The following is a 27,804-nucleotide window of genomic DNA, read 5'->3' on the forward strand; positions in this document are numbered from 1 at the left end:
TTGACATGCTAAATCTCTTCAAACTCTTAATAAAGTATGGATGCTGTCTTGCCCCACATTTACTCTGTGTTGCTGTGTGTTCTGATCTAATTTCATCAATCCTGATCTTTAGATTGACTTAGTATCTGCAGCTTTTGGAGAGAAAATTCATGACTTCTGTCATTTATGTATCGCAAAAGTTCTTGCATTTAAATGATGTAACTAATTTCAAGAGCAGATTCGAACAATGCTTAATTACTTTCATAGCCACAGATATAGAGCATTATTCCATTTATTTCTTTTGATTATTTTTAATACAATAAATGTAAGTCATTTGTACTCTATTCACTAGACTCTATTTCTTTGGCTCACTTGTCTTAGAATAGAAGAAAGCCACTTAGCTTCTTGAGCTTGTCCATTAGATCATACCGGACTGTGTATTTAATTCTATAGAGTTTTGTCCCTAACAAAAATGACGTCTTTGGTAAAGTTGCTAAATTACTAGGTAGGAAACTGAAGCCTGGAATATCTTCAAGGGAAGTGAATTCAAATTCCACCACAGCAGCTGGAAAATATTAATTTGATTAAGCTGGCGGTTAAAAGTACATTTTTTGGCGAGAATTTTATTTTACCTTGTTCTAGACTCCAAGTACCAGGGAAATACTTTGTTACTTAACATAAAGATTTTTATTCTTCATGTATGTGAAGGATGTAAGAAATAAAATCAATTAAATTAGTTAACTTTATTCCTCAACAAGTCACTCCATACTGTATGTTTTGCCTTCAGTGTAGGAAGGTATTTCGTAATTTCTTGTGAGCCTTTACCAAGTGCAGGAACTGTACGGGGCTATTAGCAAACTGCAGAACACACACCCTGATGGACTATTTATTGTCGCTGGTGATTTTAACCACGCGAACCTTAAGTCAGTGTTCCCCAAATTCCATCTGTATGTGGACTTTACAATAAGAGGGGAGAATGCTTTGGACCTTGCTTATACAAACATCCCAGATGTGTACCGGGCAGAGCCCCGCCCCAGCCTTGGTTATGCTAATCCCAGCATACAGACCACTCGTCAGGCTCTTCAAGACTGCTTTGAGCACACTGACTGGCACATGTTCAGGGAGGCTGCAACGATGGTGACTCTACCAACTTGGAGGAGTACACAGCATCAGTGACCAGCTACATCAGCAAGTGCATTGATGATGTTACTCTGTCCAAGACCATCACTATACGCGCTAACCAGAAGCCATGGATGACGGCGGAGGTGTGTGCACTGCTGAGGATCCGCGACTCCGCCTTCAAAACAGGTGACAAGGCAGCCCTAACAACAGCAAGGGGCCAAACTGTCCCGAGCCATCAGAGGGGCAAAGCGTGCACATGCCTAGCTAATCCACAGCCACTTCCAGGACAGCAGCGACACGCGGCGCATGTGGAAGGGCATCCAGGACATCACCTGACTGTGCAGGTGATGCCTCCTTCCCAGATGCGCTGAATAACTTCTATGCCTGGTTTGAGGCAGAAAATGACGTGGCGGCAAGGAAGTCCACCCCTCTTACAAATGACCAGGCACTGTGTCTCACTGTGGCCGATGTGAGAAGAACCCTGTGCAGGGTCAACCCACGGAAGGCTGCTGGACCAAACAACATCCTTGGTATAGTGCTCAGAGGATGTGCAGACCAGCTAGCAGATGTTCTCACTGACATCTTCAACATCTCCCTGAGCAACGCCACCGTTCCAATGTGCTTCAAGGCCGCCACCATCATCCCAATGCCGAAGAAGTCTTCAGTGTCCTGCCTCAATGACTACCGTCCCGTTGCACTCACATCATGAAGTGTTTCGAGATGCTTGTCATGAGGCGTATCAAGATCCTGCTGCCCCCCTCACTGGACCCCCTGTAGTTTGTGTACTGACCCAACTGCTCAACAGATGACGCCATTGCCACCAGCCTCCACCTGGCTCTAACCCATCTGGACAAAAAAGACACATACGTTCAGGTGCTGTTCACAGACTGGGATGATTGTTCAGCATTCAACACAATCATCCCTCAGAAACTGATTGGAAAGCTGAGCCTACTGGGCCTGAACACCTCCCTCTGCAACTGGATCCTAGATTTCCTGACTGGTAGACCTCAGTCAGTCCAGATCGGGAGCAGCATCTCCAACACCATCACACTGAGCACAGGAGCCCCCCAGGGCTGTGTGCTCAGTCCACCGCTGTTCACTCTGCTGATCCACGACTGTGCTGCAACACACAGCTCGAACCACATCATCAGGTTTGCCGATGACACGACCGTGGTGGGTCCCATCAGCAAGAACAACGAGTCAGCTTACAGAGAGGAGGTGCAGCAGTTAACCTATCTCTGAATGTGAACAAAACAAAAGAGATGGTTGTTGACTTCAGGAGGGTACGGAGTGACCACTCCCCGCTGAACATCGACGGCTCCTTGGTAGAGATCGTAAAGAGCTCCAAATTTCTTGGTGTACACCTGTTGGAGAATCTCACCTGGTCCCTCAACACCAGCTCCATAACAAAGAAAGCCCAGCAGCGTCTCTACTTTCTGCAAAGGCTGAGGAAAGTCCATCTCCCACCCTTCATCCTCATCATATTCTACAGAGGTTGTATTGAGAGCATCCTGAGCAGCTGCATCACTGCCTGGCTCGGAAATTGCACCATCTCGGACCCTGCAGCGGATAGTGAAGTTAACTGAGAAGATCATCTGGGTCTCTCTTCCTACCATCACGGACACTACACGTTGCATCCACAAGGCAAACAGCATTATGAAGGACCCCACGCACCCCTCATACAAACTCTTTTCCCTCCTGCAATCTTGGAAAAGGCACCGGAGCATTCGTGCTCTCACGACCAGACAATGTAACAGTTTCTTCCCCCAAGCTATCAGTCTCCTCAATACCCAGAGCCTGGACTGACACCTTGCCCTATTGTCTTGTTTATTATTTATTGTAATGCCTGTACTGTTTTTGTGCACTTTACGCAGTCCTGTGTAGGTCTGTAGTCTAGTGTAGTTTTCTTTGTGTTGTTTTTTACGTAGTTCAGTCTAGTTTTTGTACTGTGTCATGTAACACCATGGTCCTGAAAAATATTGTCTCATTTTTATTATGTACTGTACATAGTTATGGTCGAAATGACAATAAAAGTGACTTGACTTGACATAGAATGTGCATACACTCTTCTCTCTGTTGGACCTATGTTTTCAAAACTAAAAATCTTATAAAATTTGTAAATTTATGCCATCTTGTTGATCAGCTATTCATACAAATTCAAATCATTATGTCTGATAAGAAATAATCAGAAATATCTTCTAACTCTGGATAATGAGCACATGGTTTGTGTTTGTATTCCTAACTTTGAGTAGCATTATTCACCAATAATTTTCATTTTTCAAACTCATTTATATGGTGAATGTTCCTTGTTTTATTCCTGCTTAATCTACAGAATTTTCGGTACCACCAAAGTTGTGCGAATGAAAATTGGACACTGGGAAATGCTTGAAATTGAGATGGAACAAAACATTGGGAATGGGAACAGAATCTCTTGGCACAAGAGCAGAGTTAACTCTGTGTGTTGAAAATCCTGCCCCAGTTCTGTTGAAAGTTCTTTGGCTTGAGATATCAACTCTGCTTCTTGTTCCTTATTTGCTGCCTGAGCTGTCGACATTTTCTGCTTTATATGAAGTCTGTACATACAGATGTACAACTAGTTCTGTGGATGTGTGTGGAGTTTATGCAGTGTTCCGTACGTTATCATTTATTCTGTGGTTTTCCCTCAGATACCCAGTCAAGCTTCGGCCAGTTGCCTATTTCTACCTCGCTCAGTGATATCCCTCCTAGGATTACTGAGTTGTTGGAAAATGAGCAGGCTTGGGATTTTGATATCTTTGAATTAGAGGCTGCAACTCACAAAAGGTAAATTGAAATAATAGGTTGAGGTAGTAAGGGGATTTGCATAGCAAATGTGTGAAAATAGATCAAATCAGTTCCGTAACATTTTGAAATATTTGGGAAATGTGTTCAGGTATGATTGATAAAAGAATAAATGCCATTTACAAGGCTGATTGGGTCATAACCTTCATGGGAGGAGGTTGACTTGTATTAGTCAAGAATGGATTCAGGTTCTTGTTTCTTGTTCAGGTCAAGAAGCAGAGCTCATAGCTTGAGCTGACAAGTTATTAGACTTCTTCTTGGTTGTCTTTTATGAAGTCCAGGACTTAAATGGGGCAGAACTTGTTGATTATTCCAGGAGAGTTTCTTGACAATTTGTAGTTAATCCAACCAGGTATTGGACTACACGACACATGGGTTTTTCATTGCACCTATTCATACATGTACAGATGACAAACTCGACGTTGACTTTGATCCTTGGCAGGTGATTGGAGTTTCACTGGGGGAACATTTCAGAATGGTGATCAAAAGTTTTCAGGTAGTTATGAATAAGGGTATGGCTGGACCTCAGGGTGTGTGGAGTTGTTAAACCGGGATTGTTAATTACAACAGTATTACACAAGAGCTAGGGTGAGTAGGTTGGGATGACCAGGGAAAGATGAGATAGGGTGAGCTTGTTTTCCCTGGAGTGAAAAGGTGGTGGAGTGACCTGACAGAGGTGTATTAAATGATAAGAGCTATAGGTTAGATAGTACGAATGTTTTTCCCATCTCAAAATGAGAGCGGAGATATCAGGTGAGAGTAACAGGTTTAAAAGGGCATTTGAGCAATGAGTTCTGAATTCCCTGTCAGAAGTGGTGATGGAATCAGATACAATTACTACATTTAAGAGACATTTATACAGGTATTTGAATAGACAAGGCAAAGAAGAAAAAATGTGGACCAAATGTGGGCTAAATGAGATTGGTGTAGGCAGTCATGGACATGTATGCATCATGTCTCTTGCGGTATATATCTGTGTCTCTAATACAGCCAGACATCACTATTGCATTAGCGCAGAGAGATAGCAGACAACTTCAGGAAACAATGTTGTGATAGTAGGGAATTTTAATTTTCCACATATTGATTGGGACTCCCATACTGTTAAAGGTCTAGATGGGTTAGAGCTTGTAAAATGTGTTCAAGAAAGTTTTCTATATCAATATATAGAGCTACCGACAGGATGCAATATTAGATCTCCTGTTAGGAAGTGAGTTAGGACAGGTGATGGAAGTGTGTGTAGGGAAACACTTTGTTTCCAGTGATCATAACGCCATTAGTTTCAGCTTGATCATGGATAAAGATAGATCTGGTCCTCGGGTTGAAGTTCTAAACTGGAAAAAGGCCAAATTTGAAGAAATGAGAAAGGATCTAAAAAGTGTGGATTGAGACAGGTTGTTCTCTGGCAAGGATGTGATCGGTAAGTGGGAGACCTTCAAAGGAGAAATTTTGAGAGTGCAGAGTTTGTATGTTCCTGTCAGGATTAAAGGCAAAGTGAGTAAGAATAAGGAACCTTGGTTCTCTAGGGGTATTGGAGCTCTGATAAGGAAGAAGAGAGAGATGTATGACGGGTATAGGCAACAAGGAGCAAATAAGGTACTTGAGTATAAAAGTGCAAATAAATACTTAAGAAAGAAATCAGGAGGGCTAAAAGAAGACATGAGGTTGCTTTTGCAGTCAAGGTGAAGGATAATCCAAAGAGCTTCTACAGGTATATTAAGAACAAAAGGATAGTAAGGGATAAACTTGGTCCTCTTGAAGATCAGAGTGGTCGGCTATGTATCGAACCAAAAGAAATGGGAGAGATCTTAAGGCAACACGAGTGAATCTGCAGATGCTAGAAATAAATAAAAAAACACAAAATGCTGGCAGAACTCAGCAGGCCAGACAGCATCTATGGGAGGAGGTAATAACGATGTTTCGGGCAGAAACCCTTCATCGGGAGTCATAAAGATCTTAAATGGGTTTTTGCATCTGTATTTACTAAGAAAACTGGCATGGAGTCAATGGAAATGAGGCAAACAAGTAGTGAGGTCATGGAACCTATACAGATTGAAGAGGAGGAGGTACTTCTATCTTGAGGCAAATCAGAGTAGATAAATCCCCAGGACCTGACAGAGTATTCCCTCGGATCTTGAAGGAGACTAGTGTTGAAGTTGCAGGGGCCCTGGCAGATGTATTTAAAATGTCAGTATCCATAGGTGAGGATTGGAGGATAGCTCATATTGTTCTGTTGTTTAAAAAAGGCTCTAAAAGTAATCCGGGAAATTATAGGCCAGTAAGTTATAAGGCCGGTAGTCGGCAAATTATTGGAAGGAGTACTAAGAGATAGGACCTACAAGTATTTAGATAGACAGGGACTTGTTAGGGAGAGTCAACGCGGCTTTGTGCATGGTAGGTCATTTTTAACAAATCTATTAGAATTTTTCAAGGAAGTTACAAGGAAAGTGGATGAAGGGAAGGCAGTGGATGTTGTCTGCATGGACTTCAGTAAAGCCTTTGACAAGGTCCCACATGGGACGTTAGTTAGGAAGATTCAGTTGCTGGGTATACATGGTGAGGTAGTAAATTGAATTGGCTCAATGGGAGAAGTCAGAGAGTGGTAGTGGAGGATTGCTTCTCTGAGTGGAGGCCTGTGACTAGTGGTGTGCCACAGGGCTCAGTGCTGGGTCCATTGTTATTTGTCATCTATAGCAATGATCTGGATGATAATGTGGTAAATTGGATCAGCAAATTTGTTGATGATGCAAAGATTGGAGGTGTAGTGGACAGTGAGGAAGGTTTTCAAAGCTTGCAGAGGGATTTGGATCAGCTAGAAAAATGGGCAAAAAAATGGCAGATGGAGTTTAATACAGACAAGTGTGAGGTATTACACTTTAGAAGGAAAAACCAAGGTAGAACATACAAGGTAAATGGTAGGGCACTGAGGAGTGCAGTAGAACAGAGGGATCTGGGAATACAGATACAACAGTCCCTAAAAGTGAAGTCACAGGTAGATAGAGTAGTAAAGAGAGCTTTTGGTACTTTGGCCTTTATAAATCAAAGTACAGGCAGTCCCCAGGTTATGAACGAGTTCCGTTCCTGAGTCCATCTTTAAGTCAGATTTGTACGCAAGTCAGAATAAGTATATCCGGTATTATTTAGCGTCAGTTAGTCAAACGTTTGTCTTAGTATATAGTATATATTTTACCTTTCTATGTGTATAAAACACTTAAGAAATGTGTGTATTCCAATAATTAAGCCACTGTGTTGCTTAGTAATAATTGTAGCTTTTGTTGGGGCAGGGCCTTTCACATGTTCCATTATTCTCGCTTTATCCTTTAAAGTTGTTCTGATCGTTGACAGACTGTAGCCTAACACTTTTCCAATGACCGATGACGTTTCACCTCTTTCCAAGTGCTTTATTATTTCCACTTTATTTTCAATTGTGATGGTTTCCTGTCAATGGAACAGAAACACTGCGGGCGGCAGGTCCCAAGCTCCACCGGGTCCTATGGACCACTGCACTGAATTCCCCAGGTCCTAAAGTCCACTGCACTGAGACAAGTTAAATGGGACAAGTGGGGGCTGTGCTGGGTTTGGGTATTTGATGATCCTCAATATTCTGCGTGGGAATTTAAACTGGAGGTGGCTGTTTTTTTTTACGAAGTCGAGTTGCGAGCTCGACATCAATCCGGCATGAATGGAGAGCATGCTCGGGAGCGGTCTGTCACTGGATCGAACTCGGGAACCTCCATTCTCAAGCCCAGCGCTGATTGATCTCACTGCACCACCAGCTGGAAAAGGGGGTTGGGGGGGGGGTGGGGTCAGGGTGAATCTTGCTAAGAAAAATTTAAGCCAAATACAAAGTTTTACACTCAACACAGTGTTAACGACAACGACTTAAAATGACGGATGGCGTGCGATCCGACTTAAGATGGCAGATGTCGTTGTGATCTGACTTAAAATAGCAGACCATGTTCTCCTTCCTGGGTTCGTAAGTACGAGTTGTCTGTAAGTTGGACGCTCATAACTTGGGGACTACCTGTACTGTATTGAGTATAAGAGTTGGAAAGTTATGGTGAGGTTGTATAAGGCATTGGTGAGGCCGAATTTGGAGTATTGTGTGCAGTTTTGGTCACCGAGTTACAGGAAGGATATTAATAAGGTTGAAAGAGTGCAGAGAAGGTTTACAAGGATGTTGCCGGGACTTGAGAAACTGAGTTACAGAGAAAGGTTGAATAGGTTAGGACTTTATTCCCTGGAACGTAGAAGAATGAGGGGAGATTTGACAGAGGTATATAAAATTATGATGGGTATAGATAATGAATGCAAGCAGGCTCTTTCCACTGAGGTTAGGGGAGAAAAAAATCAGAGGACTTGGGTTAAGGGTGAAGGGGCAAAAGCTTAAAGGGAACACTGGGGGCGGGGCTTCACACAGAGAGTGGTGGGAATGTGGAATGAGCTGCCAGATGAAGTGGTAAATGTGGGCTCACTTTTAACATTTAAGAAAAACCTGGACAACTACATGGATGAGAGGTGTATGGAGGGATATGGTCCAGGTGCAGGTCGGTGGAACTAGGCAGAAAAATGGTTCGGCACAGCCAAGAGGGGCCAAAAGGCCTGTTTCTGTGCTGTAATGTTCTATGTTCTATTCTTGTACCCAACTCCATGAGTGATAAATGCCTTACCGTTGCTTTCCTGATCACCTGTTACACCTGTATGATGTTTGTGTTATTTATAAAGACACTCAGGGCATTTCAGTCACCACCATTTCTCATTCACTTATCATTTGTTAAAAAATCTTAAATTATTATAAAATCTCACTTTTACTCACTATTCTGTGCTATTCATGAAAATCTAAACTGACGGATCTCACTGTAATATTGTATCTGTAAAGGAAATGGGCAGTCAACATTTCAGGTCAAGGACCTTCATCTGGACTGTAAGGGGGAGGTGGTGGTTTAGAAATGTGAGGAAAGGGGGTGGGCAACATAGTAAGTTTTAAGCGTAGAGGAGTCCACATTAAAGAGCACTGAATAGGTAGAGAAGGTTGGACAAGGTGCATCTGAATCTCTGTCTTGTCTGGAAGAGTTGTTTATGTCCCTAGACGGCAGTAAGGGAAAGGGACAAGTGTTACACCTCTTGTAGATGCAGAGGAAGATGCCCTCCCAGTTACAGGTGTAGTGGTTCACAGGTTTGAAACTTAGATAGACTCGAGGTTTAGAAAGTTGTATGGGTGGGCATGGTGGCACTGTGCCCAAAAAGATGTAACCTTTAAATCGATAAGCTGTCTAAATCTCTTATCTTTTGATCTAGGCCTCTAGTCTATCTTGGACTAAAAACACTGACACGTTTTGGAGTCTGTGAATATTTAAACTGTTCTGAATTGACTTTTCGCTCTTGGTTACAAGTTATTGAAGCAAATTACCACTCCTCAAATTCCTATCATAACTCAACACATGCTGCAGACGTGTTACATGCAACTGCTTATTTCCTTGATAAGGAAAGAATTAAGGTAAGTTAAAGTGCTTCTGTTTTGGTTTGAATAGTCTGTCACCAGTAACTTTGCTCACTGACCTTAACATTTGATCTTGTGAGCATTGCTTGTAATAGAACATTGAACAGTACATACCATTTGATCCATAATGTGCTGATCTTTGAACCTACTTCAATGTCAATCTTGCACTCCCTTCCTATTTAGCCTTCCATTTGTCTATCATCCATGTGCCTATATGAGTTTCTTTAATGCATATGCCACTACCACCACCCCTGGCAGGCAGTGCATTTCAAATATCTACCACTCCATTATATAAAGAAAAATTACCTTTGACATCCCCATCCCCTATCTTTCCTTAAAGTACCTTAAAGTTATGCCCTCTCATGTTAGCCATTTCCCCTGGGAAAAGTTCTCTGGCTGTCCACTCCCTCGAGCCTCTTGTACAACTCTGTCGAGTCACCTCTCATCCTCTGCTCCAAAGAGAAAAGCTGTAGCTCATGCAGCTTTTCCTTATAGGGCATGCTCTTTATCCAATGCAACATCCGGGTAAATCTCCTCTACGTCCTCTCTAAACCTTTCACATCCTTAAAAAGAGGCAAACAGAACTGAATGCAATACAATACTAAAGCATTTTGTCTATTTCTCACTATCCTGAGAGACAGACATCTATCTTTTCTCAGCAGCTCCAAAACCTGGGTGACATTTTCATATTATTTACTATGTGTTATGTCACTGGCATTAGGGCAGCATGTTCTTGCTTTGCTTCATGGGAATTCCACTTCAGAGATTTGGTATAAAATTTACGCATTTGTATGGGGGGGAATCAATACCCAATTTGTTTTCAATTGGTATTCTTTAAACATGCACGGTGATGCAGGTTTGCCTTTTAAAATAAAAACTACAATAAAATTATTTAGGAGCTGAATTTCTCCCTGATCCCTTGTCCCATAGCAACCTGCTTTATGGAATAAATGAGAGCGTAGACTTAGGTTTTGTGATATAGTTCAGAGTTTTGAATAGTGTTTTTGTCTGTTGTGCAGCAAAGTCTGGACCATACTGATGAGGTGGCGGCTCTTATTGCAGCCATTATCCACGATGTTGATCATCCTGGCAGGACAAACTCGTTCTTATGCAACGCAGGCAGTGAGCTGGCTCTTCTTTATAACGACACAACTGTGCTGGAGAGTCACCATGCAGCACTGGCATTTCAGCTGACTACAAACAATGACAAGTGCAACATCTTCAAAAACATGGAGAGGTGAGCCCATTAGACCTTTGGTGACTATGACCAGGGAATCACTATGCTGAATATAGAAAATGGTGTAGGATCTCAGTATTTACATTACAGATTGACTGAAAGTTGAGTAATGTAATGTGGAGAACAGAACTAATGTGTCTTTGATCTATAAGATGGAAATGGGCCCTTCAGCCCAACTCATCCCTGATACCCCTCTCAGCCAGTCCCTTTTGCTGGATTTTGGCCCTTATACTTAAACACTTAATGTACTTATTCAACTGCCTTTTAAGTATTCTTATGGTAGCTGGCTTGGCCAGTTCCTCTGGCAGCTCCTTAAACCTATCCCCTCTAGATTTTGGTCTCCTTTCCCTGGGGAAAAAGCTGTTCATTTAACCTGTTTATGCCCTTCATGCTTTTACATATCTCTATTAGAGCACCCTTCAATCTCCCAAGTTGCAAAGATCAAAGTCTTAGACTTTTCCCTGTAACTTGCGTCCTCAAATTCCCATAAACTGGAAAGAGTGGAAAGAAGATTTTAATAGCATTTTTCCTATAATGAATGGCCAAAACTGTGCACAATTCTTCAAAAGCAGCCTCACCAATGTCTTGCACAACTGCAACGTGATATCCCAACTCTAATACTGAGTGCCTTGACTGACAAGGCCAGCTTGCCAAATGCTTTCTTCACCACCTTGTCTACCTATTCAGGGAATCATGTACTTGGAATCCAAGGTCCTTCTGTTCCACAACATTCACCATGGCTCTACTCTTCACTGCAGAAGTCCTACTTTGATTAAACTTCCCAAAATGCAAAGTTTCACACTAAGTTGGAAAAATAAAACCTTTTCTCTTTCTTTGGCAAGTTAGCCAGTTGATCAAGATCCCTGTAATTTTTTCATAACTTTCTTCCCTGTCCATGAAACAATAGATTGCAGATCTGGGCAATGCCAAAGGCTTGAAACGGTACTGAATCATTTGAAAGGTAGCTCACTGCAAATTGTTTCAATAAATGTTATCAAAATGTTTTTTAAAGCAAATTCATAGATCAAACTAAAAATGAGTATCGGAGTATTGACATAGAGCCATAAAAAAGTACAGCACAGTATCAGGACTTTAGATCCATCTAGTTGGTGCTGAACCATTTAAACCTCATACTCCTGAAAAACCTACACTGGACATAGGCCTCCATACTGTTACCCTCAGTTTACCTATCCAAAGTTCTCTTAAACATTGAAATCGAATGCACAACTTGCACTGGCAGCTTATTGCATGCTCTCATAACCCACTGGGAAAGGAAGTTTCCCCTCATATTCCCCTTAAACTTTTCACCTTTCACCCTTAAGCCATGACCCCTCTAGTTGTAGTTCAACCCAACCTCAGAGGAAAAGGGCTGCCTACGTTTACCCAATCTGTACCTCTCATAATCTCTCAATCTTCTACATTCCAAGGAATAAAGTTCAATCTTTCCATATAACTCAGGTTATAACTCCAGACCAAGCAACATCCTTGTAAATTTTCTCTGTACTCTCTCAACTTTATTACATCTTTCCTGTAGGTAGGTGACCAAAACTGCATGTAGTACTCCAAATTAGGCTTCACCAATGCTGTATATAAATTCAATAGAACATCCCATCTCCTGTAATCAAACTTTGAATTGGGAAGGCCAATGTGCCAAAAGCTTTTTTTATTACCTTATCTACCTGTGACACCACTTTCAATGAATTATGGACCTATATTCCCAGATCCCTCTGTTCTACCACCCTCCTCAGTGCCCTACCACTTACTGTGTAAGACCTACCCTGGATGGTCCTCCCAAAGTGCATTAACTAGCATTTGTTTGCATTAAATTCCATCTGCCATTCAGCCCATTTTTCCAGCTGGACTAGATCCTTCTCCAAGCCATGATGGTCTTCCTTGCTGTCCACTACACCCCTGATCTTGGTGTCACCTGTGAATTTGCTGATTCAGTTAACAATATTGTCCAGATCATTGATATAGATGACAAACAACAAAGGACCCAACAACGATCCCTGCGGCACACTACAAGTCACAGCCTCTAGTCAGAGAGGCAACATTGTATTACTAGCCTCTGCTTCTCCCACGAAGTAGATGTCTAATCCAGTTTACTACCTCATCTTGAATGCCAAATGACTGAACATCTTGACCAACCTCCCATGTGGGACCTTGTCAAGTGCCTTGCTTAAAATCTTTTGAGAGAACATCCACTGCCTTGCTGTCATCAATTTTCCTGATAACTTCCTCAATAAACATTTAAGATTGGTTAGACACGACCCACCATGCACAAAGCCATACCGACAATCCTTAATCCATCCATGATTTTCCAAATACTTATATACCTAAACCGTTAGAATACCTTCCAATAACTTTCCCACTACTGCTGTCAGGCTCACCAGCTTATAATTTCCTGGTTTGTTTTTAACAGCCTCACTTGAACAGCGGAACAGCATTGGCTATCCTCCAAACCTCTGGTACCTCACCTGTCACTAAGGATGACTTAAGTGTCTCTGCTGGGGCCTGGCAACTTCTACACTTGACTCTGCAGGATCCGAGGGAACTCCTGGTCAGGCCGTCGGGATTTATCTACCGTAATTTACCTCAACAGAAACACCTCCTCCCCTGTAATCTGTGAAGTTGATGCTGTTTTGTCTTACTTATATGGACTCTGTGTCCATCTCCTGAGTAAATACAGAAAGAAAAAAATTCATTTAAGATCTCCCCTTCTGTTTTGGATGGATAACCATTCTGATCTTCCAGAGGACCAATTTTGTCCCTTGCAATCATTTTGTTCTTAACATGTCTAGTATCCCTTAGGATTCTTCTTCATATTATCTGCTATGGCATCCTCTTGCCTTCTTTTAACCATCCTGATTACTGAAGTGCTCTCTTGCATTTCATATACTCTATAAGTACCTCATTTGTTCCTATCTGCCTATATCTGCCATACAGCTTTTTCTTAACCACTGCCTCAATATCTCTTGAAAACCAAGATTCCTTACACCTGTTACCATTACCTTTTATTCTGACAGGTACATACGAGCTTTGTATTCTCAAAATTTCATTTTTGAAGACTTCTCACTTACTAAATACACTTTTGCCAGAAAACAGCCTGCCCCAAACCACACTTGCCAGATCATTTTACCATCAAAATTGGCCTTGCTCCAATTTAAAATCTCAACCCGCAAGCCAGACCAATCTTTTTGCATATTTACTTTGAAACTAATGGCATTGTGGTCACTAGAATCAGTGTTCCCCTACATTAACTTTTGTCATCTCCCCTATCTGATTCTTAATAGTGGATTACATAGTCTCTGATTGGGACTTCCAGGTACTAATTAAGAAAATTTCCCTAAACACATTTGACAAACTCTATGCCGTCTAGCCCTTTTACAGGAATCCCAGAATTCAAAGTCAGGAATCAAAAGTTGAGCATACTGTGACTGGTGTTCTGAGCTGCGTATATTTCAATCCAAGTAGTATTGTAGGAAAGGCGGAGGAGCTCAGGGCATGAATCAACATCTAGAGTTATCATATTGTAGCTGTTAGTGAGACTTGGTTGCAGGAGGGGCAGGACTGGCAGCTCAATATTCCAGGGTTCCATTGTTTTAGACCCAACAGAATGGGAAGGATTAAAGGGGGAGGCATGGCATTACTACTCAGGGAAAATGTCACAGCAGTACTCAGTCAGCACAGACAGCAGAACTCATCTAGTGCGCTGTTATGGGTGGAAATGAATAATAAGAAAGGTATGACTATATAACGGGGCTATATCACAGACCACTCAACTGTCCAAGGGATTTAGAGAAACAAATATGTACAGAGATCACAGACTTTTGCAAGAAACACAAGGTTGTTATAGTAGGTGGCTCAGAACACTAGTCACAGTATGCTCAACTTTTGATTCCTGACTTTGAGGTCTTCAGCATCTGTCTCCACACCTCTTCACTAACTATTCTGCCACACTGGTTCCCATCTCCCTACATTTCTAGTTGAAACCCCACCATGCAGCACAAGGATATTAGTCTCCTTCCAGTTTGAGTGCGAACAGTCTCTTCAATACAGGTCTCACTTTTCCTGGAAGAGAGTCCATTGATCGAATACTATGTAAATATTGTCCCTATGCAATTAGTTACACTGCATACAATTATAAAGAAAATAAATTTACAAATTTCAGCTTCATTGAACAGTTAGTAAGAAAAAGGGAAAAAAAATTAAAGGGCCTATTACAGTCAACTCAGTCCAAATGTGCACGTAAATTTGGAGCTCATTTTGAAGTTTTCTTTAACTCACGCACTTGACCCATGTTCTCCGTAAAAGTACACACCATCTTCTGAACATCACCCAAAATCCATCTCAAACAAACAGGCCCCCACACAGGAGTATTGGCCCTTCCTTGAAGCCATTCGTCTTCACAAAGCACCCTGTGCAGTCTAGATAGCGTCCTCAGCCAACTTTCCAGAGTGGTTTAAATTAATGTGGCAGGGGGATGGAAACCAGTATGATGAGAATGAGCCAACAGATTTACAAGTCGATGATAGGTGTAATATGAACGTAAGGAAGGACAAACCAATGATTGTGTAGTGATGCAGACAGAGCAAAGAGTTAAATTGTACCAGAGGCAAGATTCAAAAGGGCAAAGGATACTGGGTTGAGGTGCTGTATTTAAGTGTGCATAGTGCTTGGAATAAGGTGGATGAACTCATGGCACAAATAGAGAGTGGTCAGTATGACATTGTGGGCATCATTGAGTCATGGCTGAAAGAGATCATAGTTGGGAGCTTAACATCAAACGATATGCTTTGTATTGAAAGGACGGACAGGCAGGAAGGCATAGGCGGTGGTGTAGTTCAGTTGATAAGAGATGGAATTACATCTTTAGAAAGAGGTGACATAGGGTCGGAGAATGTTGAATCTTTGTGAAACTTCAAGGGTAAAAAAAAAAGCCATTATGGAATCAAAGGCCTCCAAATGGTAGTCAAGATGTGGGGTTGAGATTGCAAAAGGAGCTGGAAAAGGCATGTTAGTATCACAGTGGAATAAAGGGAATTACAGAGGAGAGGAGCTTGTCCAGGTGGATTAGAGGAGGATATTGGCGGGAATGACGGCAGAGCAGAGTTGGCTGAAGTTTCTGGGTGTTGTTCACAAGGCGCAGGATAGGTAAGTCCCATGGTAGACATTGCTGTCAAATGGCAGGGTTAGGTAATGGTGGCTGACAAGGAAAGTTAAGGACTGCATAAAAGCCAAGGAAAGGGCATATAAGGTAGCAAAAATGAGTGGGAACTTGGATGATTAGGAAACTTTTAAGAAGGGTAAAGATGAAATATAAGGGCAAACTAGCCAATAACATAAAGCAGGACACCAAAAAATTTTTCAGTTGTATAAAGAGTAATAGAGAGGTGAGAGTTGATATTGGACCATTGGAAAATGATGCAAGTGAGGTAACGGGGGACAAAGAAATAGCAGATGAACTTAATGGGTACTTTGCAACTGTCTTCACTGTGTAACATGGCAGCAGTGTGCCAGAGGTCCATGAGTGTCAGGGAGCAGGAATGAGTGCCATTGCTATTACAAAGTAAAAATGCTAGGCAAACTCAAAAGCCTTAAGGTGGATAAGTCACCTGGACCAGATGGACTACATCCCAGAGTCCAAAGAGAGATTGATGAAGAGATAACGGGTGCATTGATCATAATCTTTCAAGAATGACTTGATTCTGGCATGGTCCTGGAGGATTGGAAGGTTCCAAATGGCAAAGGAAAGGAAATTACAGGCCAGTTAGCCTAACCTCAGAGGCTGGGAAAGTGTTTGGAGTCTTTTATTAAGGCTAAGGTTTTGGGGTGTTTGGAGAAGAATGATAATGTAAGTCCAAGTCAGCATAGTCAGCAAAATATTGCTTGACAAATCTGTTAGAGTTCATCAAGGGAGTAACAAGCAGGGTGGACAAAGGAGAGGTACTGGATGTCATTTACTTGGATTTTCAGAAGGCATTTCGTAAGGTGCCACACGTGAGGGTGCTTTACAAGATAAAATCCTACGGTGTTACGGGAAAGATAACTGGCATGGACAGGCAGGAGGCAACGAGTGTGAATAAAAGGGGCCTCCTGCCAATGAGCCACTGCTTTATCCATGCTAGAATCTTTCCTTTAATACCATGGTCTTGTAGCTTGATAAGCAGCCTCATGTGTGGAACCTTGTTAAGGGCTTCTGAAAATCCAAGTACAGAACATCCACTTTTGTCTATCCTGCTTGTTATTTTTTTTACAAAGAATTCCAACAGACTTGACAGGCAAGATTTTCCCTGAAGAAATCATGCTGACTATTCCCTATTTTGTCATGTACCATAAGTATCCTGAGACCTCATCCTTAGTAATCGACTCCAACATTTTCTGAACCACTGAGGTCAACTAACTGGTGTATAGTTTCCTTCCTCTGCCTCTCTCCCTTCCTGAAGAGTGGAGTGACATTTGCAATTTTCCAGTCTTCCAGAACCATTCTAGAATCTAGTGATTCTTGAAAGATCATTACTAATGCCTCCACTTCTTTTTAGCCACCTCTTTCAGTGTCTTGGGGTGCACACCATCTGGTCCAGGTGACTTATTTACCTTCAGATCTTTCAGTTTCCCAAGAATCATCTCCCTAGTAATGGTAACTTCACTCACTTTGACCCCTGACCACCTGGAACTTCCACCATACTGCTTGTGTCTTCCACAGAGAAGACAAATGCAAAATACATATTCACTTCTTCTGCCATTTCCTTGTCCCCCATTATTACTTGTCCAGAGTAGTTCTCCTATGGTCTGTTATCCACTCTCACCTCTCTTTTACACTTTCATGTATCTGAAAATCTTTTGGTACCCTCTTTAATATTACTGGCTAATTTTCATATTCCATCTTTATGTTAATGACATTTTTAGTTGCCTTCTGTCTTTAAAAAAAGCTTTGCAAATCCTCTTAATTTTCCACTAATTTTTGCTGCATTATGTGCCCTCTCTTTGGCTTCTCTTGTTGGCCACAATTGTCATCTTGCCTTTAGAATACCACCTCCTCTTTGAGATGTGTATATATCCTGTGCCTTCTGAAATGCTTCCAGAAATTCCAGCCATTGCTGCTCTGCTGTCATCTTAGCTACTGTTCTTTTCTAATCAATTCTGACTAACTTCTCCCTAATGCCTCTGTAATTCTTTTTACTCTAATACTTATACATCTGACTCTATACTGATAATCTTCCTATTTCTGGCTTCACTCGCACATGGGATGGGTAGCAATCCTGAGGTCACAACTTTATAGAGTCCTACCCTTTAACTTAGTACCTAACTTCCTGAACATACTTTGCAGAACCTCATCACTATTCCTGTCTTTGTCATTGATACCTACATGGACTGCATCCTCTGGCTGTTCCCCTCCCACTGAGTGAGCTACATTTTCTCAGGCTTCCTATCTCCAATTTGCCACCAAAATGCAGTGAATCACTGTCTTTTCTACTCAACGGAGAGACAGAGTGAGCTATGTCTTCTCATCTTCCGGTCTCATTTGACGCTGCTCAAAGCTGCTGAATCATGAATGTGTATTGAAATTAAAAACAGAAAATGCTAGAACATTTAGGGGGTCAGGAGAACCTGTGGCCCGTGATCACTAGTTTCAGTGGCAAGTGGGACCAGGAACTAGATCAAGCCCCCAATTAGCCAAATGTCCTTTTGCTCTCCCTATGCCTGATGGAAGCTGGCCCACAAAGGCAATTTGCAGTCCACAGTGTGGAGTTCAAGATTTGGGTGGTTTAGTTCTCTGTGGATTGTTCCTCCAGAAACAATCCTGACATACTATCACAATGTATCATCAGTAGCTTGGTGCTAAGTGTTCTACGTAGGCATGAGGTGACCACTTTCTGCATTAAATACCAACTACCGTTTTTCGGCCCATTTTTCCAGCTGGTCTAGATCCCATTTCAAGCTTTGTTTATATTTGCTGTCCACCACACCTCCAATCTTGATGTCATCCACAAATTTGCTGATCCATTTAACCACATTATCATCCAGATCATTGATATAGATGACAAACAGCAACAGACCCAGCACCAATCCTTATGCACACCTCTAGTCACAGGCTTCCAGTCAGAGAGGCAACCGTCTATGACCACTCTCTGGCTTCTCCCACAAAGCCAATGACTAATCCAATTTAAAAAGCAAACACGAGGAAATCTGCAGATGCTGGAAATTCAAGCAACGCACACAAAATGCCGGTGGAACACAGCAGGACAGTAGCATCTATAGGGAGAAGCACTGTCGACGTTTCGGGCTGAGACCCTTTGTCAGGACAAGGGTCTCGTCTAGTCCTGACGAAGGGTCTCGGCCCGAAACGTCGACAGTGCTTCTCCCTATAGATGCTGCCTGTCCTGCTGTGTTCCACCAACATTTTGTGTGTGTTGACTAATCCAATTCACTACCTCATCTTCAATGCCAAATAACTGAATCTTCTTGACCAGCCTCCCCTGCAGGTCATTGTCAAATGCCTGCTAAAGTCTATTGAGACAGCATCCACTGCCTTGCTTTCATCAGCTTTCTTGATAGCTTCCTCAAAAATTTAAGATTGGTGAGACACGACCCATCACATACAAAGTTACGCTGCATCCCTAATTAATCCTTGTTTATCCGAGTACTTATACTGTATATTCGGTCCCTTAGAATACCTTCCAATAATTTCCACTGCTGATGTTAGGCTCGCTGGCCTATGATTTCCTGGCTTATTCTTAAAATCTTTCTCTATCAGTGGAACAACTTTAGCTATCCTCTAATTATCTAGCACCTCATCCATTGCTAAGGATGTTTTAAATATCTTTGCTAGGAGACTGCAATTTCTGCATAAGTCCCCCACAGGTTGTGAGGGTGTACCTCGTCAGGCCCTAGGAATTTATCTACCCTAATTTTCCTCAAGACAGCAGGCTCTTCCTCTGTAATATGTATATGGTCCATAACCTCACTGCTGCTTTGCCTAACTTCTAACTGTGTCAGTCTTCTGAGTAAGTACAGATGCAAAGTATCAATTTAACCTCATCTCTGATTCTTCTGCAGAAGACTGGTTTTCACATTGGTTTGGTTAGACTCAAAATCAATTCCTGAGGGAGTGCCTCAGAAGAGATGGTACTCACTGTAGCCAAGGGTCACTGTTGAACTGAGTGAATTTCAACCTTTTTGATAAATCTTCTGTAAATTTTAAATTGCTGGGAATTGAGGGAAAGATCTTGCTTGTGTCCTACCTAGCAAAGGAAGATAGTTCTGGTCTTCAGAAGCAGATTGTCTCCTGTCCAGAACATCTGTCACAGCTCCTCAAGAAATAATTTGTGACTTAGTAAGCCTTCAGCTTCTTCAGAAATAGCTTTCTTTCCAACAGAGTTGGGTCATGTGGTGACCATTACTGATGGAGTAGCTGACTGCTGCACAGTTCATTTCCATTCACAACTCAGTAATGCAATGCTGCAGTCAACTGCACAACCTCCAGGTCTGGCCTGAGAAATTGTATCTATACATCACAGATGCTGGGTAGTGGCTACTACTGAGTCCACTCACTGTAGCCCACTAAAGTTCACAGCTAAGCAGAGGCCGGCACAAATGCAGAGTAGATGAAGTTTCTTCTCCTGTGAATGATTTGCAAAACCCAACTCCAAAACTTTTCCTCAGTGACGGGATGTATATCAAAGACACTTTGGAGCATTCTTCACCTAACCTAACTCCAACTACTGAGGTTCAGTATCATACAGAACAAAACAACCTTGATCAACACAACCCCCTAAACAAGAGTTCCTCCATCAGGGATGCCCTATGGTTAGATTCTATATGCTGCCCAAAGTGCATCTTGACTCATTGTGGTTCCATTTGGAAGCAACCCACAGCTTTGCAGACTCTTCACCCAGGGACACCTGAAAACCATCTACCTTCCCTCAGTACTGCACTTACCAATTCAATATTCATTGCTGCTCTGTCAAATTCTGAGAACTCCCTCACCAGTATCACTTGGAACAAACTCACTAGGACTGCAGTAGTTTGTCTCACCTTCTGAGAGTTAGTTAAGGGATAAGCAATAACTTCAGGGACACTCATTTCTAATTAAAAATCACCAACAAAAAAGTACCGTACAATCTTGTTAGATTTGGCGCCCAGTTGGTTCTCTATCTCGGTGTCTGTCTTTATGTCATTGTTTTGTCACATTTTGCATCTGTGTGTGATTGTTTCTGCAAAGCAGCTTGGACAGTGGTGCTGTGTTAAACTGGGGCAATGATTTTGGCAGGAATGAATACCGGATTCTCCGACAGGGTATCATCGACATGGTCTTCGCTACTGAAATGACCAAACACTTTGAACACGTCAACAAATTTGTGAATAGCATCAACAAGCCTTTGGCTGGACTGGAGGAAAATGGCATTGGGGTAAGCATCGTATTGTATTCTGTCCTGCTCAATCCTGCTGTCCAGTACATGGTTAAATCATCGATCAGGATATGCATTGTGATGTTCAGTGGTGTCCTGAAGAGTTGTTGCATTGATAGAATAAAAATAGATAAAGTAAGTTCTGTATTGATTTCAGACCAATCCTGGCTGAGTATTTCTGACTTAGTGCATTGACAAGCAGCATTGTGGGAATGTTTCTGCATACAAGCAGAGGGGGGGGAGTTGGTGATGGTGTCTGCATGCGAACAGTTTGGGGAACTGGATGCTATGGTACCTGTGCTGGCAGGATTGGTTTTAAACAACAGCACTTAATGTTGAGTTGAAGGTCAGGCAGTTCTGAGGGCAGTTTCCAGTGATTTGATTACAGATTTCTTCTTTTTACAATGTTATTTTGGGTATAATCTGAATGTCCGCAGGGGACCAGCAAGACATAATGTGTGTGGAATCATAAGCTAGTTTGTAATCCACTGTAAGGAATGTGTTGCTTAATGAAAGTCCCCCCACACCATGGCTTGATGTGCATCTCCCCCACCCCCCCCAACACGTGCCATGGTTTGGCATGCACCCTTTAAATTACTGTGTCTAATTCATTTCCATACCAGGCACACTGGGGACCACATTTCCAGATGTTTTCTTAGGCCCAGTATGAAGCATTGAGTGTACATTAAACATGGCAGGAGTGCATGTAAAGTGTTGTGGACCTTGATCACTGTACTTGTTCTGATGATGGAAAAATTATTTACTGTGCCCAGAGAACAAGTGGTTCGAAATATTTGGCAAAGGCTTGGAACCACGTAGCATATTGCTTGTTGTGTTTGTTATTGAGGGGTAGTGTAGAGCACACCAGGATGCTAACATCTACTACCATTCTTTGGCTTCTCCCACAAAGCTAATGCTTAATCCAACTTAATACCTCATTTTGAATGCTAAGCAACTGAACCTTCTTGACCAAACTCCCATCGGGACCTTTGTTAAAGTCCACGTAGATAACATCTACTGCCTTGCCTTTATCACCTTTCCTGATAACTCCCTCAAAAAGCTCAGTAAGATTGGGCAATACCCACCACACACAAATCCATGCTGTCTATCCAAATACTCATATCCAGACCCTTAGAATCACTTCCAATAACTTTCCCACTATTTATGTCAGGCTTATCGGTCTATAATTTCCTAGTTTGTTCTTAGGGCCTTTCTTAAACATCTTGTCAGGCCCTCATGATTTATCCACCCTAATTTGTCTCAGGGTAGCAAACACCTCAGTAATCTGTACAGGTGCAAAAAATTCATTTGAAATCTCTCCCATCTCTTTTGACTCCACACGTGGATTACCATTCTGATCTTCCAGAGGACCAATATTTTCCCTTGCGATCCTTTTGCTCTTAACATATCTGTAGAATCCCTTAGGATTCTCCTTCACCTTTTTGGCTAGGGCCATTTCATGCCTTTTATTATCCCTCCAATTTCTTTGTCCATAAGCACCTCATTTGTTTCTATCAGCAATGCTCCTCTTTTTTTTCTTAACCAGCACCTCAATATCTCTTGAAAACCAAGGTTCCCTACATCTGTTATCTTTACCATTATGACAGGCATAAACAAGCTTTGCAACACACACAAAATGCTGACGGAACTCAGCAGGCCAGGCAGCATCTATGGAAAAGAGTAAACAGTTGACGTTTTGGGCTGAGACCCTTCATTGTGTTTTGGACATAAAAGCTTTGTACTTTCAAAATTTTACTTTTGAGGACCTCCTACTTACCAAGTACACCTTAACCAGAAAGCAGCCTGTCCCAATCCACACTTGCCAGATCCTTCCTGATACCATCAAAATTGGCCTTTCTCCAATTTAGAATCTCAACCCCTAGATTAGATCTGTCTTTTTCCATAATTACTTCGAAACTAATGGCTTTGAATACCGGATGCAAAGTGTTCATCTACACAAACTTGTTACCTGTCCTGTCTCATTCCCTAATAACAGATCAAGAATTGCATACTTTCTTGCTGTGACTTCTACATACTGATTTAAAAAAAACTTTCCTGAAAGCATTTGACAAACTCTATCCATATTGTCCTTTTAAGTATGGGAGTCCCAGTCAATATGTGGAAAGTTAAAATCACCAACGTCCTTAAGTTTCTTGCAATAGTCTGCAATCTCTTTACAAGTTTGTTCCACAATATTGATTGAACTGTTGGGTGGTCTGTAATATAACCCCATTAATGTGGTCATACTTATTTCTCAGTCCATCCATAAAGCCTCACTAGACAAGTTCTCTAGTCTATCCTGACTGAGCACTGCCATGGTATTTTCCTTGACTAGTACTGCCACCTCTCCTTCTTTAATCCCTCCCACTCTGTTGCATCTAAAATGAAACCCCAGAAAACTGAGCTGCCAGTCCTGCCCCTCCTGCAGCTAAGTCTCTCTAATGGCTACAGTATCATAATTCCAGGTGTTAATCCACGCCTTGAGCTCATCCATCTTTCCTCCAATGTTTCTTGTATTGAAATATACACAGCTTAGGACACTGGTTGCGCCATCTCAATCTTTTGATTCCTGACTTTGAGGTCTTAACAACACCTGTCACCACAACCTCTCCTCCATCTGTTCTGGCACACTGGTTCCCATCCCCTGCAACTCAAGTTTAAACCACCCTGTGCAGCACTAGCAAACCTTCCTGATGGGATATTAGGCCCCTTCCATTTCAGGTGCAAACTGTCCCTTATGTACAGGTCTCACCTTCCCTCGAAGAGAGCCCAGTGATCTAAAAATTTTATGCCCTCTCTCCTACACCAATTCCAAAACCACATGTTAAGAAATCTTCCTATTTCTGGCCTCACTAGCATGTGGCACAGGTAGCAATTCTGAGATCACAACCCTGGAGGTCCTGTCCTTTAACTTGGTACCTAACTCCCTGAATCTCTGCACTTTGCAGAACCTCTGGCTGTTCACCCTCCCATTTAAGAGTGCTGAGGACTTGATCTGAGATATACCGGACCCTACCACCCAGGAGGCAACATATCATCCACAAATCTTGTTTTCATCCACAGAACCTCCTGTCCATTACCCTAACTAACAAATCCCCTGTCACCACAGCATGCCTCTTCTCCCCCCTTCCCTTCTGTGTCACAGAGCCAGACTCAGTGCCAGAAACTTGACCACTGTGATTTTCCTCTGCTAGGTCATTCTTCTCTCTCCCCCCCCCCCCCCCCAACAGTATTCAAAGTGTTGTGTGCCTGTTGTTGAGGGGGGATGGCCATAGGAGTACTATGTGCACTGGCCCCTTCACCCCTTTCCCTTTCCTGTCTGTCACCCAGTTTCCTGTGTCTTGCACCTTGGATGTAACTACTTCTCTATATGTCCTGTCTTTCATCCCCTCAGACTCCTGGATGATCTGGAGTTTATCCAGTTCCAGCTCCAACTCTTAACATGAAGTGTTAGAAGCTGCAACTGGATGCACTTCACGCAGGTGTGGTCGACAGGAACATAGGTCTCCCTTGCTTCCCATATGCTGCAAAGGGAGCTTTACACTATTCTGCCTGGTATCTCTACTGTTCCTTAACCGAGCAACTATAAAGAAGGAAGAGCAATAAACTTGAGCAAAACAAAAACTGTACCTACAGCTATTTTGCCTTATCTGACCGAAAAAGTCTGTGATAAAGGCTGTGAACTTCTGTGACACTGGAGCTAAACAGACCTGCCAGAACTCTTGAGTTTGTATCTAGTTTGGCGAAGAATTTTGCTTCACCCAGCATACCCAATGTATGCTCAAAAGAGAGTAAACTTTTCCCTCCTCGCTGATTATTCAATTTTATTAGATCAGCACAGATCCTCACTGTGCCATCTTGCTCAGGAACAGGAACAATGCCCACACACCCACTAGAGTTTATAACTCTAGTTATGATGTCAGGTGCCTCCATTCACTTTGTTCAGCTTTGACTGTTCATCAGTGGGACTGGTGTATGCCTTGCTGTGGTCAGAGAGTTAGGATGTCACTCCTGGCCTCAGTTGGGTAGGGTATTCTTTCAGTGGCCCTCAGGCCTGGTAACGACTCCAGGTACTTCTCATGCCACTGAGCATTGTTTAGCTAATCCAACCCTGCAATCAGATTCAGCTTCTCGATGGCATGTCATCCCAATAGTGGTGAGGAGATTCTGAACAACATAGACATCCTCCTTTAACTGTTTCTCATTCTTACAGATGGAAGTAGTAAACATTCCTTTCAGTGAGCTTATGTTTCCCTGGCCCTCTGAGCACTTTCTTTGTTGGGTTTAGCATAATCCCTGTTTCCTTTGCCAGTTTTGTAAACAGACATTTGGGGATGGCTGTAACATCTGCTGCAGTATCTATTTTGAATGTCATTGCCTCACTTTGCAACTGAACCATTGTACACCAGCCTTATCTATTTGAATCTAGAGCCCCAAGGAAAGCTCTCACTTCATCTGAATCATGGTAGTCTTTGACCAGCTGAAGAACTGTTTTGGAATGACACTGGCTTTTATAATGGCCAACTCTATTGGTGGCATTCTTTTGCTGGGCAGAGCTCTTTGTCCTGAAATGGAGACTTGCCACATCTCCTGCGGTTGGACATTTTACCTGCTGCTTATTTCATTGGTCTTTTTGAGCTGAGCTCTCCTGTCACATCTTTCTTTAGTCTTTCTGACTGCACCTTGTTTGTACCCTTCTTTCTGTACAGCTTCTAGCTTTACCTCAGCATCATTTTCTTGCCAGAGTTTGCCTGTTGCTGATGGACATTCTCACTCTACCCGACCATAGTAACAGCTTTCTCTAGTGTGAGACTTGCCTGCAACTGAAACCTCTGACAATTTGGTGTCTAGTAGTCCGACAATAATCTGTCTATAATGAACTCATCTCTCAGATTTCTAGATGCACAGTTGTCTGGCAGGGCCCACAATGCCATGATGAAGTCATCCGCACTTTCATCTTTCTCCTGTTTTCTGGAGGTGAACTTTGACCTGTCATATCACATTTTGCTTTCCTGTGAAATATTCTTTGAATTTGTCCTGCACTGTTTTGTACTCCTTTTTCTCTGAGCATCTGTCAGCTCTAATCCACCCATGATGTCATCTGCTTTGTCACCCATGCAGCATATCAGTGTGTTTGATACTCTTCTGAAGCCTGAGTGAGATTGTTTGCAACCCTAAATCTCTCAAAGCATCTGAGCCATCTCTCAAAGTCCCCTGGTTTAGAGAATTCAACTGTCTCGGGTGGGCTTTATTAGGTAAGTAGATATAGGTACTGCAGGTATTTGCACCATTTTCGTATTTGTTATTTATTTGGACAACAAAAGTCTTCTTTCTCTGAAAGTTTGACTGACTTCTGTGCTGTGTCTGGGTCTCTGTGCACTTCCCCAGGCTAGTGGCCCACACATAATTACAATGTATCCACTTTTGGATGCAGCTTGAAGGCATTGCCTAGCAACCCTGGACCTTTCTCAGCTCAGCCTCACGGTGCGTACATTTAACAGCTAGCATAGGCAGTTTAGGTTGATAAGTCTATGGATATTTTTCAAAGATGTATGTGAATAAGAATAGTCTTACTGTAAATTCTTTCTTTTTGGGGATCTAACATTAGTCTGTAGCACGGATTCATCAATGACCAACCACTTATGACACCATCTTATGTTTGTTATTGAGGGATAGTGCAGAGGACAACAGCATGCAGGATACTCAACTGAACTTTATTGCCAACCTTCCTTGTGCAGTATATGAACTCCTATGGGGGAATGAAACATAGAAAACCTACAGCACAATACAGGCCCTTCGGCCCACAAGGATGTGCCAAAATTACTAGGTTTACTTATAGCCCTCTATTTTACTAAACTCCATGTACCTATCTAAAAGCCTCATATCCACCTCCACCACTGTTGCTGGCAAACCATTCCACGCACTCACCACTCTCTGAGTAAAAAAACTTACCCCTGACATCTCCTCTGTACCTACTCCCCAGCACCTTAAACCTGTGTCCTCTTGTGGCAACCATTTCAGCCCTGTGAAAAATCCTCTGACTATCCACACAATCAATGCCTCTCATCATCTTGTACACCTCTATCAGGTCACCTCTCATCCTTCATCACTCCAAGGAGAAAAGGCCGAGTTCAGTCAACCTGTTTTCATAAGGCATGCTCCCCAATCCAGGCAACATCCTTGTAAATCTCCTCTGCACCCTTTCTATGGCTTCCACATCTTTCCTGTAGTGAGGCGACCAGAACTGAGCACAGTACTCCCTGGGGTCTGACCAAGGTCCTATATAGCTGCAACATTACCTCTTGGCTCCTAAATTCAATTCCACGATTGATGAAGGTCAATACACTGTACGCCTTCTTAACCACCAATTCAACCTGCGCAGCAGATTTGAGTGTCAGATGGACTTGGACCCCAAGATCCCTCTGATCCTCCACACTGCCAAGAGTCTTACCATTAATACTATATTCTGCCATCATATTTGACCTACCAAAATGAGCAATTTCACACTTATCTGGGTTGAACTCCATCTGCCACTTCTCAGCCCAGTTTTGCATCCTTTCAATGTCCAGCTGTAACCTCTGACAGCCCTCCACACTATCCACAACACCTCCAACCTTTGTGTCACTTACTAACCCATACCTCCACTTCCTCATCCAGGTCATTTATAAAAATCACAAAGAGTAAGGGTCCCAGAACGGATCCCGGAGGCACCCCACTAGTGACTGGCCTCCATGCAG

At 42.4% G+C, this 27,804-nt stretch overlaps 1 protein-coding gene across 3 annotated transcripts in view; it reads left to right on the plus strand.

The window, feature by feature from the left end:
* The window catches only part of pde8a (phosphodiesterase 8A), a 143,828-nt gene that overhangs the window by 110,247 nt on the left and 5,777 nt on the right, over positions 1 to 27,804 (plus strand). For 2 of the 3 annotated variants that reach the window (XM_059953143.1, XM_059953142.1), the window contains 4 exons: positions 3,768 to 3,903; positions 9,217 to 9,415; positions 10,438 to 10,655; positions 20,929 to 21,067. In XM_059953143.1, the coding sequence (XP_059809126.1) occupies positions 3,768 to 3,903; positions 9,217 to 9,415; positions 10,438 to 10,655; positions 20,929 to 21,067 (692 nt within the window). Of the gene's footprint in view, positions 1 to 3,767; positions 3,904 to 9,216; positions 9,416 to 10,437; positions 10,656 to 20,928; positions 21,068 to 26,188; positions 26,323 to 27,804 lie in introns of all 3 variants that reach the window. The other variant, XR_009508444.1, reaches the window with a different exon arrangement.

This window comes from Hypanus sabinus, chromosome 28, assembly GCF_030144855.1.
Source record: "Hypanus sabinus isolate sHypSab1 chromosome 28, sHypSab1.hap1, whole genome shotgun sequence".
In the NCBI taxonomy this organism is placed as follows: Eukaryota; Metazoa; Chordata; class Chondrichthyes; order Myliobatiformes; family Dasyatidae; genus Hypanus; species Hypanus sabinus.